Raw genomic sequence first — 16,693 nt, 5'->3', positions numbered from 1 at the left:
AACCATAGCAGTAACAAAAAGCTCGTGCCCATAATCTTGAGCCGCTGAGAAACAGCAGGTTGTTTATTTGCATGAATCAACTATAGAACCAAGCAGTATTTTGTTTATTTCTTTGTATCAGCTATATACCGAAATTGGACAACCTCAGAGTGACAATTACGTTGTCCGCAGTGTTTCTGCAGCATATATATGCGTTTGTCGTAGTGTATGATGATATGTATATATTATCATTTATGTTTTGGCATCTTCGTTCGATAGGAAAAAAATCGATTTTTTTTTAACTTACTTAGCTCTGCATCGTTGCGCTTAATCCAGAAATACTGATGTTTATTCGGTATGAAGGGTCTCCCTTTACAACCGAAGTTATTTTAAAGGCAACTTTTCGTCAGAACTTCGCCATATTTCGCCACTATGATATTACGGATTTTTTGTGTTTACTACCACCATTGTGTTTTTTCTACAAGTTTTTTTTTGCATTCTAAGTATAGGGTCAGACCCAAGTAAAACTGTTTCCTCTAGTGCTGCTGACTTCGACATTTTGTATTGTCCATTGTGGTGCTAATAACGCTTACGTGGTCAAGCGCACTGATAGAAACGTTTTGCCATAGGAGCTGATGACGCTGATGACGGGCTCGCTGGCTAACGCAGCGTTGGCGGCGGTGGCAGCGGTAGTGGGATGCCAAATGTCTGTCTATTCCTCTGTGTCTGAGCGTATGTACACGTCAGTACGCCGAGTGCTTGAAGCGTCGCGGGGTTTTGGCGCCTGAACGCGGAACCGACGTAGCGACTATGAACCGCAGTGGCTGTATCAATTCGGTTCCGATTTGCAGCGCGTACCGACAAAAGAAGTAAGACTAATACTAGAAGTTGTCCGAATCGGCGGTTTACTACCGGCGGCAGCCCATCCGCCATCGTGTTACACGGCAATAACATCAGCGGCAGAAACGCCGGTTTGGCGGAGCTGAAGCTGCAGAAACACAACGTCGATATTGAAGATGTACGCTTTTGCCCCATCCCCAACAGTCCCAAGCCTGCCGCTCCGAGCGTCAAACCGTAAGTTGCCAGAGCCCTCATCGTGTTGTGAGGGACGCACAGGATCACTTCATCCGCGTCAGGGCTATCGAGACGTGGATAGATTTAGTTCATATTATGCTGCCTTGTGCGACAGCTTGTTTTTTTTATAATTCATCCAATGTATTATATGGCGCCGTCTATTCCATCACTGGCATTGCTCTCTTTCCATGTACGTTTTTCTGCTGTTTCTTTTTTTCGGAAGTGGCTACGTAAATAACATCAGCACCGCGGCTATGCCGGTAGCTCTAATGTCGGTCAGCGAAGTATATTAATGTAATTCTACATAATAATGCCATGTGAAAGCGTGACTGTAACTATTACAGTTATTCCTTGTTGAAAATCGTAGTATCTGTACTAGCAGTGGTTTCTATCTTTCTTTAAATTTGTACTGCGGTTTCAATAGGAGAATGTCGATACCTCTTTCGTCATGTAAATTATGTTGCATATTTGTATTTGTTATTTGATGCATTTACTATGTCATATCATAAAAGAAATTAAGCTTTAAAGCTTTCAACTTTATCCCAAACACAAAAATGAGTTAAAAACTTTTGTGTGGATACTTATGCAGTGCACTGGCGATAGTTCTTCGAAATAGCTAAGGTTAGATTCGTGTATGCAATCATGCCTGAAGCTATTAAAAATTACCCGTACATTGTTTATACGCATACCTGTAGAAGAACTAAATTGCTTTTCTAAACATAGATAAAAACACTTTGTGGTATGCTAGCTACTGTATAAAAAGTACCAAACATTTTTTTCACTAATTGTACATACGATCCTACCCCCGTTGCCGGATTCAATGCACCTGCGTCATCGTTTTTTGCAACCGTTACTATCGTCTTCAAACCCAATCATAGTAGTAGACCTCAGCTCTTCTCTCGTTTTTCCTTAGATCTCTTCGATAGTTCTGTAACTTTTCCCTGACGAATGTTTCTTGAACTTTGAGACACAAAAAAGTCAGGTTCAGGAAATACAGACCGAAGTTCTTTGAAAAAAAAAAGTAGACCATGCACAGTGACACGAATTTTATAAAACTTTTTGTAGTAGTAGATAGTAAGACCATCTAGCATTCATCTATAACCCACGAGTTCAGAATAGTCAAAAATGACTATGGAAAGAAGCTTGGCATTTGACTTAGATCTTGCACTTTTGTCAGTCTGAACTTTCTTTGAAACCAATGCTCAATCTTTTGTCCCTGCTTAAAACGCAGACGTTTCTATCTTTTCAATCTGTAATAACGCGTTCAAACGAATTTTCTTTGAACGCGCTAGGGTTCTCTTAAGACGTTTTTTGATGGGTCTGCATTTGCTCGAAGTCAGGTCCTTTACGGCAGAGCTGCCAGGTACTTGCTTGTTTCTAAATGATCTTTCAAAATGGCCCGCGCGTGGTACTCGGGTGAAATGTCTGACTCTTCCACGAGCACTTTAAACATTGGTCGGAGATTCTGTATAGGTTCTTTCCTCCATACTCGCTATAATAGGTCGCTTAAAAAAGTCACGAAGCTATTGGCACTTTGTCGTGCACGCCGCGTCGATACACAGCCTGATCCCCCAAAAGCAGCATCAACACGGCTAATAAACACTTGATTAAAACTTTCGGATTCAACATGATGCATATTGCTTTTTAGTACCGTGTTTTTGCTCTACAGAAGAGCGAAATCTGTCCAAGCGTACGCAAAATACAAAGCGTACCTTTGGATATTTTAAAAATTTGATCTATGGATAGCGGGTAAATAGACAAATATGGCACCTTGAATGCGTCTGTGAGTAGGGCTCTAGCCAACTAAATCCGGACGTTTCATCGATACATTTCTTTTACAAACCCAGAAAATTCCAAATTCTAAATTCTGTATTCAATATTAGACATACATTGATAGATTGAAAAATTTGATTCGAGTACGCATATACATTGAATATCTACAAATCGCTAGAATTTTATATGATTATAATTTTAATGTATAGTTTCATACACATCAATTATGATGTGTCGTAGCTGTAAATCTCGTCGATATCGTTCCGAAGATGAGAACTGTTCCACCACCAAACGTATCAACGATTCACGAGCTGAATAAATCTGCATAGCATGCTTAATGATGAGTGTGCCATTGACGCTAGTATAGATATGAATCTTCCTCAGGCAGACAGCAACATAACAATTGTTGTCGCTGTTGTCGACGATGGCGCTGGTGTATGTGTCGTGGTACCACATCACGTTTGTTTACCATTTTAACGAAAGGGCAATCAGCATTGAGCAGACAGATGTGGGCGAGTCTCGGAGACGAGAATAACAGGAGTGCATTGAGAAAATGATTTATGAACGTGATGATGGCGGCGGCACTGGAACCAACAATGGCTGTGGTGCAACGGTCAGAGGGGTCGCCAGCAACCAGCACGTGGAGCTCCCGCCGTCACGCACACATGCGGCGAGCGATAGAGCGAGCAGCCGATTGACAGAGCGAACGCTCGCCCGATCAAGCTGCACGTCTCATAGTTGTAGGGCTTTTGTTGCACGAAACGCATCTAAAAAGACTTCTTACCAACAACTGTCAACTGCCAATTGTTGACTATGCTAGATTCGAATCATCGGCTTCAATAGTGTGCCAAATAGAAAACATGAATGGAACGTAACATGTGTATTATAACGTTCTACGTAAATCGTTAATGCAGTGGTAATTGTTTTGGTATTACAAAAATAGTATATAATTAATATAAATCTGACGATGGCGCTTTAACGTTACGAATAGCGCTGAGCTAATGATGGGATTAATTTCACTTCAACCGCGGCTATTGTTAAGTGGGGATTTGTTAGCTTGAATTACGCGAGAAGCTATCGCCTTTAGAATAGGCAAAAAAGCGGTACGAGCTTAACTACCAAATGGGGTAAGAGCGTTCGCTGGCTTGATCTGTTTCCATATGTGTTTTCCATATCGGACTAAGAAGACTGCGACTTTTTTAGTCGCTTATATTTTTCCTTTTATAATTCATCTCGATTGCAGTTTGTGTAATTTCAATAGCAGCTATTTCGAAAACCTGAGCAACATTACTCCAGTGAAGTAGTTAAGGGAAGTTCTTCAATATTCAGTCATTGCGAACACCTCCTCATTGTAGCTTCATTTGCAAACGGATATATAGTGAACGTGAATGACAACTTGCAGAAGAAGAAAGGGGAATCAAGAATTATTGTCCCAAATACAGATTTCATTCTTCTCCACTCAACTTCCAGTACCGTGGTATTCTGCCTAAATAAATTTCTTAAAACACTTGAAGAGTTAATCAAACATTCATTTACCACGAAAATGCATATTTATATATAATTGATAATAACCCAAATAATTCATGACTTAAGTGTTTCAGAAATTTGAATCAATAGTTTTTGAAGTAATTTTAATAAAAACAAGTTTTTTTTTTTAAATGTTCGTAATGTTTTTCGTAACGCAAAAGGAGTCTCTGTGAGATTCCTAAAGAGAGATTCAAGGTACTATTCCCGCTAGTCTGTAAATGGCGTCTCAAAATAACTACATTCCTTCGAAAATGTTTGTCGATCCCGATGTATTTATTTATAAGTTATCCTATTGTATTATATATTATATACACCGTTGGGCTTGGGAGATGAAGACAGAAAAACTTTCGAGGATATTCAAGTTCACAGTTTTTTTTATTTCTAAGTTAGTTCTTTCACCATCTACAGCTACGTTATCGTTCTGTGATGCATGTCACTTTGACACTTTGAATGCGCTACGTTTTCTTATTGTATGCTTATGATATAGTAAAATGGTGAAATTAAGTTAATTATATATGAATATTTGATAGTTTCAACATCACGTTTTGACCAGCATCCGGTTTTCTGTAGCAGGCTAACCTATTGTGTCTGCATTTTCTATATGCCATGCATTGTTTATATGTTATTTTACATTCAGCTAGCTTGAATTAGTTTTTTTTCTATTCTTCAGTAAATATATCCAAAGCATGTAGCTCCGAATTATTGCAGCAGAAGGGATCTCTAGGCAAGGTAAGAGATCTTCAATAGGCAGCTAGTTCGTATAAATAATCTCCGATTTCCGCAAATCATCGAGAACCAGTTAAAAAATTATAAGTGTGCTTCTGCAAACATTGCATGTTTAAAAACGCGTGAACAAAAGAACTTGATAGTCGATGTGTGTGAGGAGCTGTGAGCCACACGCAGTGCGACCGATTCTCCTGGCAAAGGAGCAAACGAGCAGGTCGCACATATAAACAGGGGTCGGGCTGGGGTAGTGAAGAGTAAATTGCCCATGGATGACGGGCGTTCTGCAGTTGCGGCAGGCTGCGAACCGCGAGCCGTTGACGACTAAATGTGGTGCTACCGTAGACGTGTCGCTGTAGAAGACAGCGGCGCCATCACCAGCGCGGCCGTCGCTGTGGTCGCCGACAACCGATTCCCCCCCGCCGTCGGGGTGCCATCGTTGCGCCCACCAACGGGAGAGACCTGAAAAGAAAGAAGGAAGTTTTAAAAGCACCGAGCAACATCAGATTCAATCTAAACGGAGAACGAACCGCTCCTCACATACAATCGGCATGTTGCCAGTTCTAGTTCCGTTAGTTGCGGCCCTGGCGTCCAGCGCCCTGGGTGAGTTCTCGTCATCTGCAAGTGGCAAGTTGAGGCACGGGCTGCTCCTCACATACGTGACGGAACCGGCACCTGCTCAAAGGTTGCAGCAAAGTTCTCCGAAGCGTTAGATTGATAGATTTAGTGCGTGTGTGTTTACTGTGGTTAAGTGCGAGTAAGCACAAATGTAATAGTGAGGATCTCGTTCTGTAGATAGTATATTTGTACGCGGTTTATTTTTGGTCCATGGTTTGATAAGTAAAATCACAGCATGGATGATAAGGCTTTTACGCGAGTGCACCTCGTGCTCTTTAAAACCCAAAGGAATTTAAAGGAGGTAAAAATGCTTTCAAGATGTGGTACTTCTGATGGAAGTAACTATGCTTGTAATACATTGCTATTTTTAATGTCAATTTAGGCCAGGCGGGATTCAAATGTCCGACAAAAAATGGCTATTATCCAGACAAAGAGCAATGCGACATGTACTATGAATGTCGTCATGGCGTTCCAAAGCCGAAGCTCTGTGATGATGGCATGGCTTTCATCTGGACTAACAACCCCCTGTATGCAAAGTGCGACGTGATCACAAACGTCGACTGCTCTGAGAGACCGTACCTACGTAAGTTTATCAAAAGGTTCTAACGAAGGACGACATCTATAGCGCCTGGGTTTAGCAGGACGCAAATACGTTTACTATTGCTATTGAGAAAGAAATTTTCGCTCTAACAATTAATGTGGTTAATACACTGTCTTAGCAAACAGTTCTGCTTTCGATCTCTAAGTAGTAGGATTCCAGTTTATAGGTAAAATTCGTCATGTCATTTATTTACTCGTTTATAGAGCAGATACAAAGATCAAGCATGTGCTTTGCTTGCGCTCTACTGACTGCCGTGATAATAGTAACCTGTTGTTGAGCTGAGATAACAACAATATTATAACAATCAACACATGTACATGAATATGATGATGATGATTTATCTGTGTGCCCATAACGAATATGATCTGGGCTTATGCTTCATGACCGTACAGTTGTCTTACCTCTTGAATTTGATGATATGCCTAACCTAGAACAAGCAAAGACCAGTCCGCATTGTCCGCGTGCAAACGGCTATTATCGTCATGAAAAATGGCCTCAGATCTGTGACGAATTCTACCAGTGTGACAAGGGAAAAGTGAAGGTCCTAAAATGTCAGCCTGGCTTAGCCTTTGACCCTGAAAGTGCGGGCTGTCAATGGGCCGCAAAGGTTAAGGGCTGCGAACATCTTGCTAACGTAAGTACTTCTTAGCCTCCGTTCCATAACAAGTTCATCTTAGCAAACGACATTTTGGCACCGACTAGAGGGATATAGTATACGAGTGTCAATGTTTTCATTTCCAGGAATTGAAGTCGGCGTTCGCAGTAAGTTGGTTGTTTGCCTAGCTGTTTTCGCCGTCTATAAATGATCGTTCCTAATTGGATCATCATTTTTGTCAAGCTTCCATTTAGATAGTTGATATAGTAATTGATGTTTAAAACATAATTATTCTATATATATATATATAGTAATGCTATTTGACTGTAACGTATTTCATGATAACGTACAAACTACCATTTTCGGCGGTCTGCGCAAATGAACGATTCTACCATCAGTCGCCTCATATGGGTTTTTTCCCGGATCTTTATTTCTGCTCACGGAACCGCGAATGGAAACTACCCTACCGGTAGAGCCTATACATCAGGCTATACCTAGTTGCGTCATTTTTAATTGGACGCCAAAATAAAATATTCATATTTTTGTTACCGCTAATATAAGTATGGCTCTGACACGTAATCACTGCCGGCCAATGACTAATTACCATTATCACTCATTGCGTTCGCTATAGCGAACATATCCAATTCTATTGGTACAGTCAACCCTTCATGTATCCGGCATTTACTCAGTTGGCCACTCGATCATCGAATGGCTAGAAAAACTAGAAGGTAAACATCCAGAGGATATTAACAGTTATTTCTACTATTTAAGACAAACCGGTCGTAAAATGATTGCAATAGCGGTTATGCACAATGAGTCTGCACCGATTATAAATTAAATCAGTGAACCGTTCTAAGCTTGCCGTTCTCTGATCGATGATTGGGAAGTTTTATAATCTATAACTCAGTCATAGACAGCATATATCAAAATTGGTATGTTTAATTCAATGAAAATGACAATTGACAAAAGTGCGCCTTATTGATGTATTTCAACAAAAATAACAAAACATAAAGTGGGCCGCGTTTTGCAATTGGGCTTTTTGAAGCAGAATGAATAAAACATTGCCGTTTTATATCTCACAGTTGGCGTCATATCCCGGCCAAAATATTTTGTAGCATCTATTTCGTCAACTAAGACATTCAGACATCCATGGGCTACTTTTCGTCGAATAAAAATGTCAACATTGACCCAATAACATGTAACATCGTGTGCTATTTTTTTTTTTTTTTTTTTCTATATACTGACCGTTATAGAAGTTGCCCAAGCCTCCTGGCCACGCTGAAAATCAATACGAAGACGACTACGAAGACGACGCTCAACAACTTGCGAGGCCAGGGCAAAGCGTCCCCCAGCAACAGCAGCAGCAGCAGCAGCCGCCACAACAGGCCATTCGAAGACCCCAGTAAAACTCTAAGGTCTATCCGGTCTGTGCAATTTGCAGCTAACGAAGGCTATATAGTTGTACTGAAGATCTTTGAGGCAAGCAATCTTAAGGGCTTGTAATCTCATTATCGTCTGCCGGCATTATTAGACCATTTTTTGTTGAAAAGAAATCGAGTATCTTAACAAAAGTTGTAAACAAACAGCTTGTTGGGCGAGATATACTACCTATACCGTGGAAGATCGGTAGTTCTGAAGTTTACTGCAAGCTGTCTCCTTATCACAGAGTAGCGTTCTGAAACTGCCGGCCAAGATGACATTTGTCTGCCTTTATCAAAAAATATTATTATTAATGTTAATGAGTCATAAACCCATATTTATTTGCAACGCATTCAACAAACGAGAAAACGTGTATATGTTATTATATGTGTTGTATCAATGACCTAATTTACTCCTAGAAAATAAATAGTAAAAAAAAAAAAGAAAAAACTAATATTAATAAATTTATCGAAATATATTGATGACAAGATACTTTGACGACTACGTATTTTATTCTCTTTTCCTTGCTTAGGTAAGTTTCTCAAGAAAAGTTTGGGTCCTGATCAATCAGGATATTCAGTATGTTATTATAATATAACAGCAATAGTTGTTGCTGCAACCGAGATGTATTATCTTGTATGATAGAACGGTATTTTAGACGTAAGCGAGCCTGGATGCCGATTTCTACTAAATAAGTATTCCTCTTTTCAGCGAAAACAACCGAACTTTTATTTAAATAGTAATAATAATAATAATAATAATAATAACAATAGTTCGATTTTGCCGAGAGACTGAAATGGAGATGTTGAACGTTAATTTTGGCGTAAAAAAACGTGGCCCTCGAAAGCACCTAGCGTTTCACCGAATCAACATGCCGTTTGCGATCCATGATTCCCCAGATGCACGTCCAGGTTAATCAAGCTGCACCCACTTTAATAGCTTTGTACTGTCTTGGTTAATTACACCCTCAAATCGAGCTCCAGTGGGCCGTCTTTTTCTAATTGCAAGCATAACATTACAGAGAAATTGAAGATCGACAAATTAACTTGTTACGCTATAACTGAAACCACTTGATCGTGTTGATTTACAATGTTTTTTTACTGTCTCCTTTCTCATTGATTCTACTTTCAGTTTTTTTACGATCCGTTGATTTTGTTCTGTGGAAGCTTTACGATGTGTGATCCTGCTAACGAAAAGTTTGGCTTTCAAAGTTCTTCACGTTATCAGTAACTTGGTTGTTGCTGAAGACTCAAGCAGCCTCAGTGGGGAGTCTCTGCCGATTGCATAAGAGCAAAATTTATGCCACGGCTCACAAAGCGTTTGGGGTCGAACTAACTAGCTGCGTTAGTACCCCAATGAGCAGCGCGTCTTCTGAACTTAAGATGGGAAACCCCAAGGCGAACTTCGATGTGCGGACGCACTGGGCTCTATGAAACGACGAGCCGAAGAAGTAGATTCAACTCGAAGTCGGCTATTCAACCAAACAGACCCCTGTCAGTTCGGTGGATCGCCAGGTGATGGACGACTTCAGGCACTGTGAAGGATTGTCTCGAAACAATTACATATGCTGCTGGGGTGCTAAACTTCAGGAGGTGGAGCCCAAAGTCGGAAATTTTTGAGGTTTATAGAGCGATTGCGGTCTAACGCTTATTTCGTTGAGCAACGGAACTCGTTTTAGCGGGAGCTTCAATTCTTATGCAACACATCGGTTTACTTTCGATTGTGTTGTACCCTACGCGTTCGAAGTTGCCTGGTTCAACTCCATGATGCCGGATTTAAAAGAGGACTAAACAGCCTAACTCATTAATATGTAATCTTTGATTCAATTAATTATTTGGTTAAGTTTTACTGAAGTTAGGTTTATTTTGTTGTTTAGTTAAACATATTGTGTTGTTTGTGAATCCACGTTTGCGATAATCGAAAGTACTACCAGCTCAGCTAGTCAAATGAAAATTTTATGAATCAGGAATTAATTTATAGATAACTAATAGACAACTTTTTATGTATTTAAGGAAAATCTAATAAAACTTTATATTTCTAGATTCCCCATGGTGTTTGTCTACCAGATGACTTGACTACTACTAAACCACCAAGAGATCACTTTAGATCTCAATTATGTCTACTACCCAATGATTTTCGTATAAAATGTTTCAACGTATTTTTGCTTAAGATTAAAAAATTGTATCCCCTCTGATTGTGCAAATGGTGCAGTCTCTTCTACGGAAAAGGCATCGGCAATCTTCATATCAGTTGCCCTTTAAGCAGTGCAAACCGCTTAATCTAACGGTGCGTAATAAGCCTACATTTCTCCAATTATTTTATGATCTCTATTAACCAACACGACTGCGGTTAACATTAGAGGTCTTAATTATATCGTTGGTGATTTTGTAGAACGTACAGTCTGCTTGTATTCTAGTTTCTTCGTCTGATCCTGCGCATATTGTAACTAAATCTATAATCCAGGTTATAACTTCGACCTTGCGCTATCAGACTTTTATCAGTTCAGATTTCCGATTCAGTCAGGTGATTCAAAATAGAAGTAGAAATTGATAAACCAATATTTGGCTTCCATGAAAGCGTTTTTCCGTTGCCGGGAATGGGAAAAAATTATTTACATTTAGAGATATCGTTGCTGACGAAATTAGTTAAACGTTAGAGCAAAGAACGAGTTTGAACAAAGCATAGGATATATAATGTTGTCGGTATATCTTGAATTTAGCAATTTTTCCGCGCTTAGTGAACCTAAAACTGCAAAAATGATCGATTCGTTCTGGTTTCCAAAATTTGGCAGTATTCCTCAAAATATAAAACAAATTTTACCGACGACTAGTTGACACTACTTGAGAATATTTCGAGTCCTGGCCTACGCTGGAAAGGACAATGAAAAAAGGAACAGCTACCGATATTTGGAATTTCTCTACTGATTGTAATCCTAATATATTGATGCCAACAAGAAAATGCATGAATGAAGCGTAGACTTGCATAAACTATAGGATATTGGTATTAGAGCGCAGAAATCACAGGCTTGCCCATTTTTTACTACGGCCAGAAAAGTGCTAAGATACTTAAATACACATTAAGCAATGCTTGCTTTTCTAAAAAATTACATGGATTCGAGGTCATAGCTGAGTTTGTCGACTTAGATCAGATCCAATAAACAGGAAGAATTAGGTTGTTTGTTGTGTGCGACTAATGGTATATCTACAAAGCCTCCGAGGATTCGTTTCTACATCTACTGCAAGTACAAGTACCTATTGTACTTGTTGTATACTTCTAGCACTTCATTTATTCGCTACATTTTTAAACAGCTGGTCCAAATTACGAAATTCGTGGCCTAAATTAGCTTTGCCTTAGCTAGGCCACACTGTAAAATAACAATATAAATCTTCCTAACAAAAACAACCGCATGACTAAGGGTTAATTTCTAAATAGGATCTGTAGAGTGTCAAAATAAGTCGGTCTGATTGCCATAGATGAATCTGTACCTCTTTTTCGTCGCAGGTGTCAGTCGGGCTAAAATAGTACCTAATAAGCATAAGGCCACATTCACAACTAGGCCTTATTTTTTGCATGCTCGTCATGCAAAATGTGACGAAATAGTTTAACACTTGTAGTGAAATCACCGGAGCATCAGTCGGTGCTATGATGCTCTCCATATTTGAAGACGTATTCGACCAAGGCTGTGGCTGCTTTAGAATGTACGTCGACTAGACGTGACCAGTAAACACTAATATTTCCATTCCCGATGCAGGTGACAATGAAATTGATAGGTCGAGTGGTATTTCATTGATAAAGGTCGTGCAAATGTTTTTCTCCATTAACTATGAAAGAAAATGTGTGTGCATAAACATTTTTCAATCTGTAAAATTCAATTTTATATGTGTGCTAATTCAAGCCCGCTTCGCATAGTTCTAGACATTTCAGTTCCGGGACAGGAAAACTGTGAAAGCTGCACAATACAATGCAACAAATATACAGAAGGGCGCAGGGTACTAACTGCCAATCATCTCCCAGATAGTCAGGATAACATCGAAAGGGGTCCATATCAGTACTTTTGACAAGCATGTGCACGCGTTCAAGTCTTAACCGATGACCTTAATATGAATTATAGTTAAAGTTTACAGAAAACCCGACAAACCCAAGCCGACGATTGTACGCACATATTGTTAGGTAGCACTGTGGCATGCTATCTACAGAAGCTTCAAGTGGTTTGATCATTTAAGAAGGCAGAATTATTTGTTACTAGAGGCAATCTGCGGAAAAGTAAACGGTCGATCTCCAGAGCTTGACAATGTTATGAAAAGTAATTTCGCCTCTTTTTTAAATGGTCTCGATAATAATAATAAACGATCCGATACGACCATTTACTAAAAAAATAACGTGCAAATCCTAGATGCAGCGATGTGCACATGATTCTATTTTCTATTTTAATGGGCATACATACGCAATCGAAATGATAACGTTGTTTACGGCATTGATTGATAATATGAGGCGCTTTTACAATAGACCTATGTGGCTTTGACTCGAAGATATCGAAATCGTCAAACGCCATACTTATTTACTGCAAATTACTATTAGGAATTATTGATTTTTTTCGAAAAGCAATACACTGAGATATGTCTCTGAATTTTACAGCTTTACATACATAGCATCAAAACGTTGATACTTTTCCGGTTCCGTTTCCAAACGCTACCTAGAGTCAGGCCGAGAAGCCCACGTCGTAATAAACCCTGTTCAGGGTATCTTTAAACTATCGGAAATCGCTGGGCGAAGAAAAACGTGGTCTCATATATACCTCTAAAGCGACCAATGAAGTCTGCTTGGGCCGAGTAATAATCGATGTAATAATCTTTGTCACTTCTGTTCATGATTGACAACGTGAATCCTCTTGTGTGTGTGACCTCGATTGTGATGAGTAAATTGGAAGAGCAAGCACATTTACGAAACGCTCGGTTAATTTTCTAGGGTAGAAGGTTGATTTACTCAATTATCTGGGAAAATGATTATCATATAGTGCTTTCTTATAGTCTGTTAAAGATTCCAGCCCTAAAACAATAATTATTCGCCAATCATTGGCCAAAGCATGAATGTTAAAGCCGGCAACATTATAGAAATGTATACAACAACAATATGTAAAACATAATTGAATAAAAAAAATCAACGATGCATAAACTATAGTTCTTTTCCTCGTTTTGATAATATAAAATATAATTGCTTTTTCGGCTTCGAAGTTTACTTGTTTTAAGTTAACTATCCGTCGAAGCTTTCGAAATTATAATGGCCAACCATATCAAATCAGGAGGCAAAGGATGTATCCAGTTCAATTCTAAGGAATATTATTAACGGTTAAATCCTCCGAATTAAATAAATAGCACAATTTTTTTGGCATAAAACAAACGAAACCGCGTAGTAATAAATATTCAAATGCAATACTGAGTAAACTTATATCGCACTACACAAATTTATTTAGTACATTATTCTAGTGCTGTGGCTTTTGCTGCATCGTAAATATAGTAAGAAAGGAGCTTTAATTCGGAAGAAAATATCAGGCTCACTCTAAAGTATAACATCGATTTATTACGAACCTGCTGTCTAGCGTGACGACCAAAACCGTAATGTATACCCAAAGATTAATTAATTATTTAAAAAAAACGGGGTATTCCGCAAAGGAGACATTACGGGTAATAGCAATCAATTTCGTCGTGAGTGGACGGGGCTGTCACCCCATGCGTTGATCTGTTCTGATTTTTGAACAATTAACTATATAGCATTTGCAATGAGACAGTGGTAAAAGATAACAAAAGTCACTGTATTGTTATTTACACGTTTTTGTGGATGCATCCAAGTACAGTACATGTTTCTTACAAAAACACAATTTGGACCACAGAAGTGACGGGTACTTGTAGGTTCTAAGGCGAAGGTACATAGGTAACGTATCCGCTTGCTAAACTTAAGGACACCTCGCTTGCTGCCGTAATTAAACAGAAGCGCAGAACGTAAAATTTTAAATATTTATTTGGATTGCTGTACAACTGGATAAAGAGCATTGAACTACAAAAATTACAATTACTCACAGTGAACAGGTGACGGTATTAAAATGTTAATTTAAAACTAATCGGTTTTATTTAGATTATCAACAGGCTAACACGTATTAAGGTAATTAACATAGTCTTCTTGCGAAATTATTTCGGCAAAATTAAGTAAAGATAGAAAAACGTATGCTGATATTGATTTTTTCATGAAAAAAATGTGTGCAAAAGTTGAAAGAAGTGCTACGCAATAAATAATTAATATAATAAAATAAATATAATGAAATAATAAGAATGGAATCGTCTGAGATACATTTTTGTTATCGCTATAGCACTTGCGACGATTTTTGTGGTATAAATTTTGATGACATTAGTGACTGGGCTACCAATAACGCACGTAGTAAAATAAATTGTACTTTGGCATAGATTGCCATGTCGATTGGCAATAATAGTGCTGCAGGCAGATCCGCATCCGAGCACTTTACCACTTGAGATAGAGAAAATTTGACGAGAGCCAACGATTATGTCAAACAATTATCCTCTTTACATGCAACCGTGCTCTTTTTAATAATACCCATACAGAGCATCTATCTCGAACTGGCCACTTAAGAAAGGTATCAACATCTCAATAGAAATAGATAATGAACGGCAATATTTAACATTTTCAAAAGCCACGACGGGATGCACACACACGCACACGGCAGTCGCAGGACACAGATATCCCATTGTCATTAAATAAAATAAAACTTCAATATGAACAAATCACTTGGGTTTTTTGCCAGTATTACACATCGGTAACCAAGTGGTGTGCACCTCGAATGATTCATACTCGCTAGAGGTTTCTAGAGGGCATTGTTAGCCCCTCCTTTAGATGCCGGTTCCTTGTTATGGCATTATGCATCGTAGCCGCGGCTGGACGTGGGGAGGTGCGATTTGTGAGGGAGAGCGACTATTCTCCACCCATGAGGTTATTCTGGTGAAAAATATCTCAGGAAAGACATCTGCTCTAGGATCAATAGCACATATCGTGGGATTACTATGCAATCAGTACCAACCCGTATGTACCTGGATTCGATGTTATTCGGATACGTTTCTCTAATTGAAAACTACAAAAGAGTGTTCTTAGAGGTTTTGGAATTTTGAAGACCCAAACTATCCTGATGTTTTTTTAAACTTCTTGCGATAATAGCTGATGCGAAATATATGTACGATATTTTATAGCAGGGTTGAAAAATGACCCGCTAATCTATTTAAAAAAATATATATTTCCGAATTCTCATGTCCTATAACTTATCTTTAGAATTTTGTTAAAGAAATTCATTAGGCAAGCCTCTTAAGGATTTTTTAGGCAAGTTTAGTTAATCACACTATATACAACTTAATTTAACAAAATCTCATGGAGAATTAATTGTTCAGAAATACATACGTTACATTATATATTTCATCCAGAGCACAAAATCGAGTTTATGAGATCTATTTGATCGTTCAGGTAACACGTCGTTAGCCATCCAGGTAATAAAAGTGCAGCATAATACCAAAAGTAATAGACAATTCTTACCGATTTCTTATCTGATATAATGGGTAAACAGGCTAAATTCAATTTTCAGCGTTTTTATTGTTCACAGAAAACGTGTCAATAAAAATGAAGCATGTTCCGTTGGCAGAATCTGAAGCAGGAACCCAGCCTTTGATTTATTCTCACACTAAAATTATTTCTGGACAAGGCTTCTTCGAACGGAAGAAGTGTATTTACGAGGAGTAAGAATAAAAATATAAAGGTAAATGTATTTCCTAGCCACTCGAAGTTACTCAGGAAGAGACACTCTGTAAAAAAAAATAACTTATAAGTACCGAGCTTAAATACTCGCTTACTTCTGTGCAATAGGATATTTAACACATAAAAAAGAATCTACAAAATTGCCTTTAACTTAGTTTAAAGTTATCTGGCTGGCAAAATAGCCTCTGAGAACGTTTACGTTGAACAAAGTTCTTTGCGGAGTGGCAATTCGTTCTCAAAGTAAAATTAATAATAATAGAAATATCTGTTTGTTATCTAACGTATCGATTCATTATGAAAGTATTTGAAATTTCACCAGTAGCCTGCAGTTAATATAAACAAAATCAGACAAATCTTTGAATCTGCCGATAACGCACGATGCAACTCAATTTGGTTACTACGATTACAAATTCATGGTGAACTTCATTTGGTGAGAGGCACTCATTAGATGGTAATGATTTACGTCGAAAGCAACTTGAAATCCGAACTCACCAACAGAGATAACTTTGTCGCTGTTTGTTAGCTATTATTAAACTAAGTTGGTAGTTCCATTGAACTTCTAAAAGGAAATAAATGCG

General features: G+C 38.5%; 1 protein-coding gene across 2 annotated transcripts; it reads left to right on the top strand.

The window, feature by feature from the left end:
- Nucleotides 1-5,561: 5,561 nt before the first annotated feature.
- On the top strand, nt 5,562-8,817 carry LOC111270092 (protein obstructor-E). Of its 2 annotated transcripts, none has more exons than XM_022850115.2 (4): nt 5,562-5,679; nt 6,077-6,277; nt 6,727-6,929; nt 8,147-8,817. In XM_022850115.2, exons 1-4 carry the CDS (start codon nt 5,628-5,630, stop codon nt 8,294-8,296), a joined length of 606 nt encoding a protein of 201 aa, XP_022705850.1. In that variant the 5' UTR covers nt 5,562-5,627; the 3' UTR covers nt 8,297-8,817. The 2 variants fall into 2 exon arrangements, with proteins under 2 accessions (XP_022705850.1, XP_022705849.1); XM_022850114.2 differs by having other exon boundaries at nt 5,563-5,679; nt 8,144-8,817.
- Nucleotides 8,818-16,693: the final 7,876 nt, after the last annotated feature.

This window comes from Varroa jacobsoni, unplaced genomic scaffold, assembly GCF_002532875.2.
Source record: "Varroa jacobsoni isolate VJ856 unplaced genomic scaffold, vjacob_1.0 scaffold_1444, whole genome shotgun sequence".
Classification (NCBI taxonomy): Eukaryota; Metazoa; Arthropoda; class Arachnida; order Mesostigmata; family Varroidae; genus Varroa; species Varroa jacobsoni.
The sequence above is the reverse complement of the archived record's forward strand: the minus strand, read 5'-3'. Positions and strand labels throughout refer to the sequence as shown.

Excerpts from the sequence above, each read along its gene's own strand:
- LOC111270092 (XM_022850114.2), top strand. The coding sequence starts at position 5,628 with ATGTTGCCAGTTCTAGTTCCGTTAGTTGCGGCCCTGGCGTCCAGCGCC. Across the intron at positions 5,680-6,076 it reads CCTGGCGTCCAGCGCCCTGG|GCCAGGCGGGATTCAAATGT; the intron begins GTGAGTTCTCGT and ends ATGTCAATTTAG. Across the intron at positions 6,930-8,143 it reads GCTGCGAACATCTTGCTAAC|AAGTTGCCCAAGCCTCCTGG; the intron begins GTAAGTACTTCT and ends TGACCGTTATAG.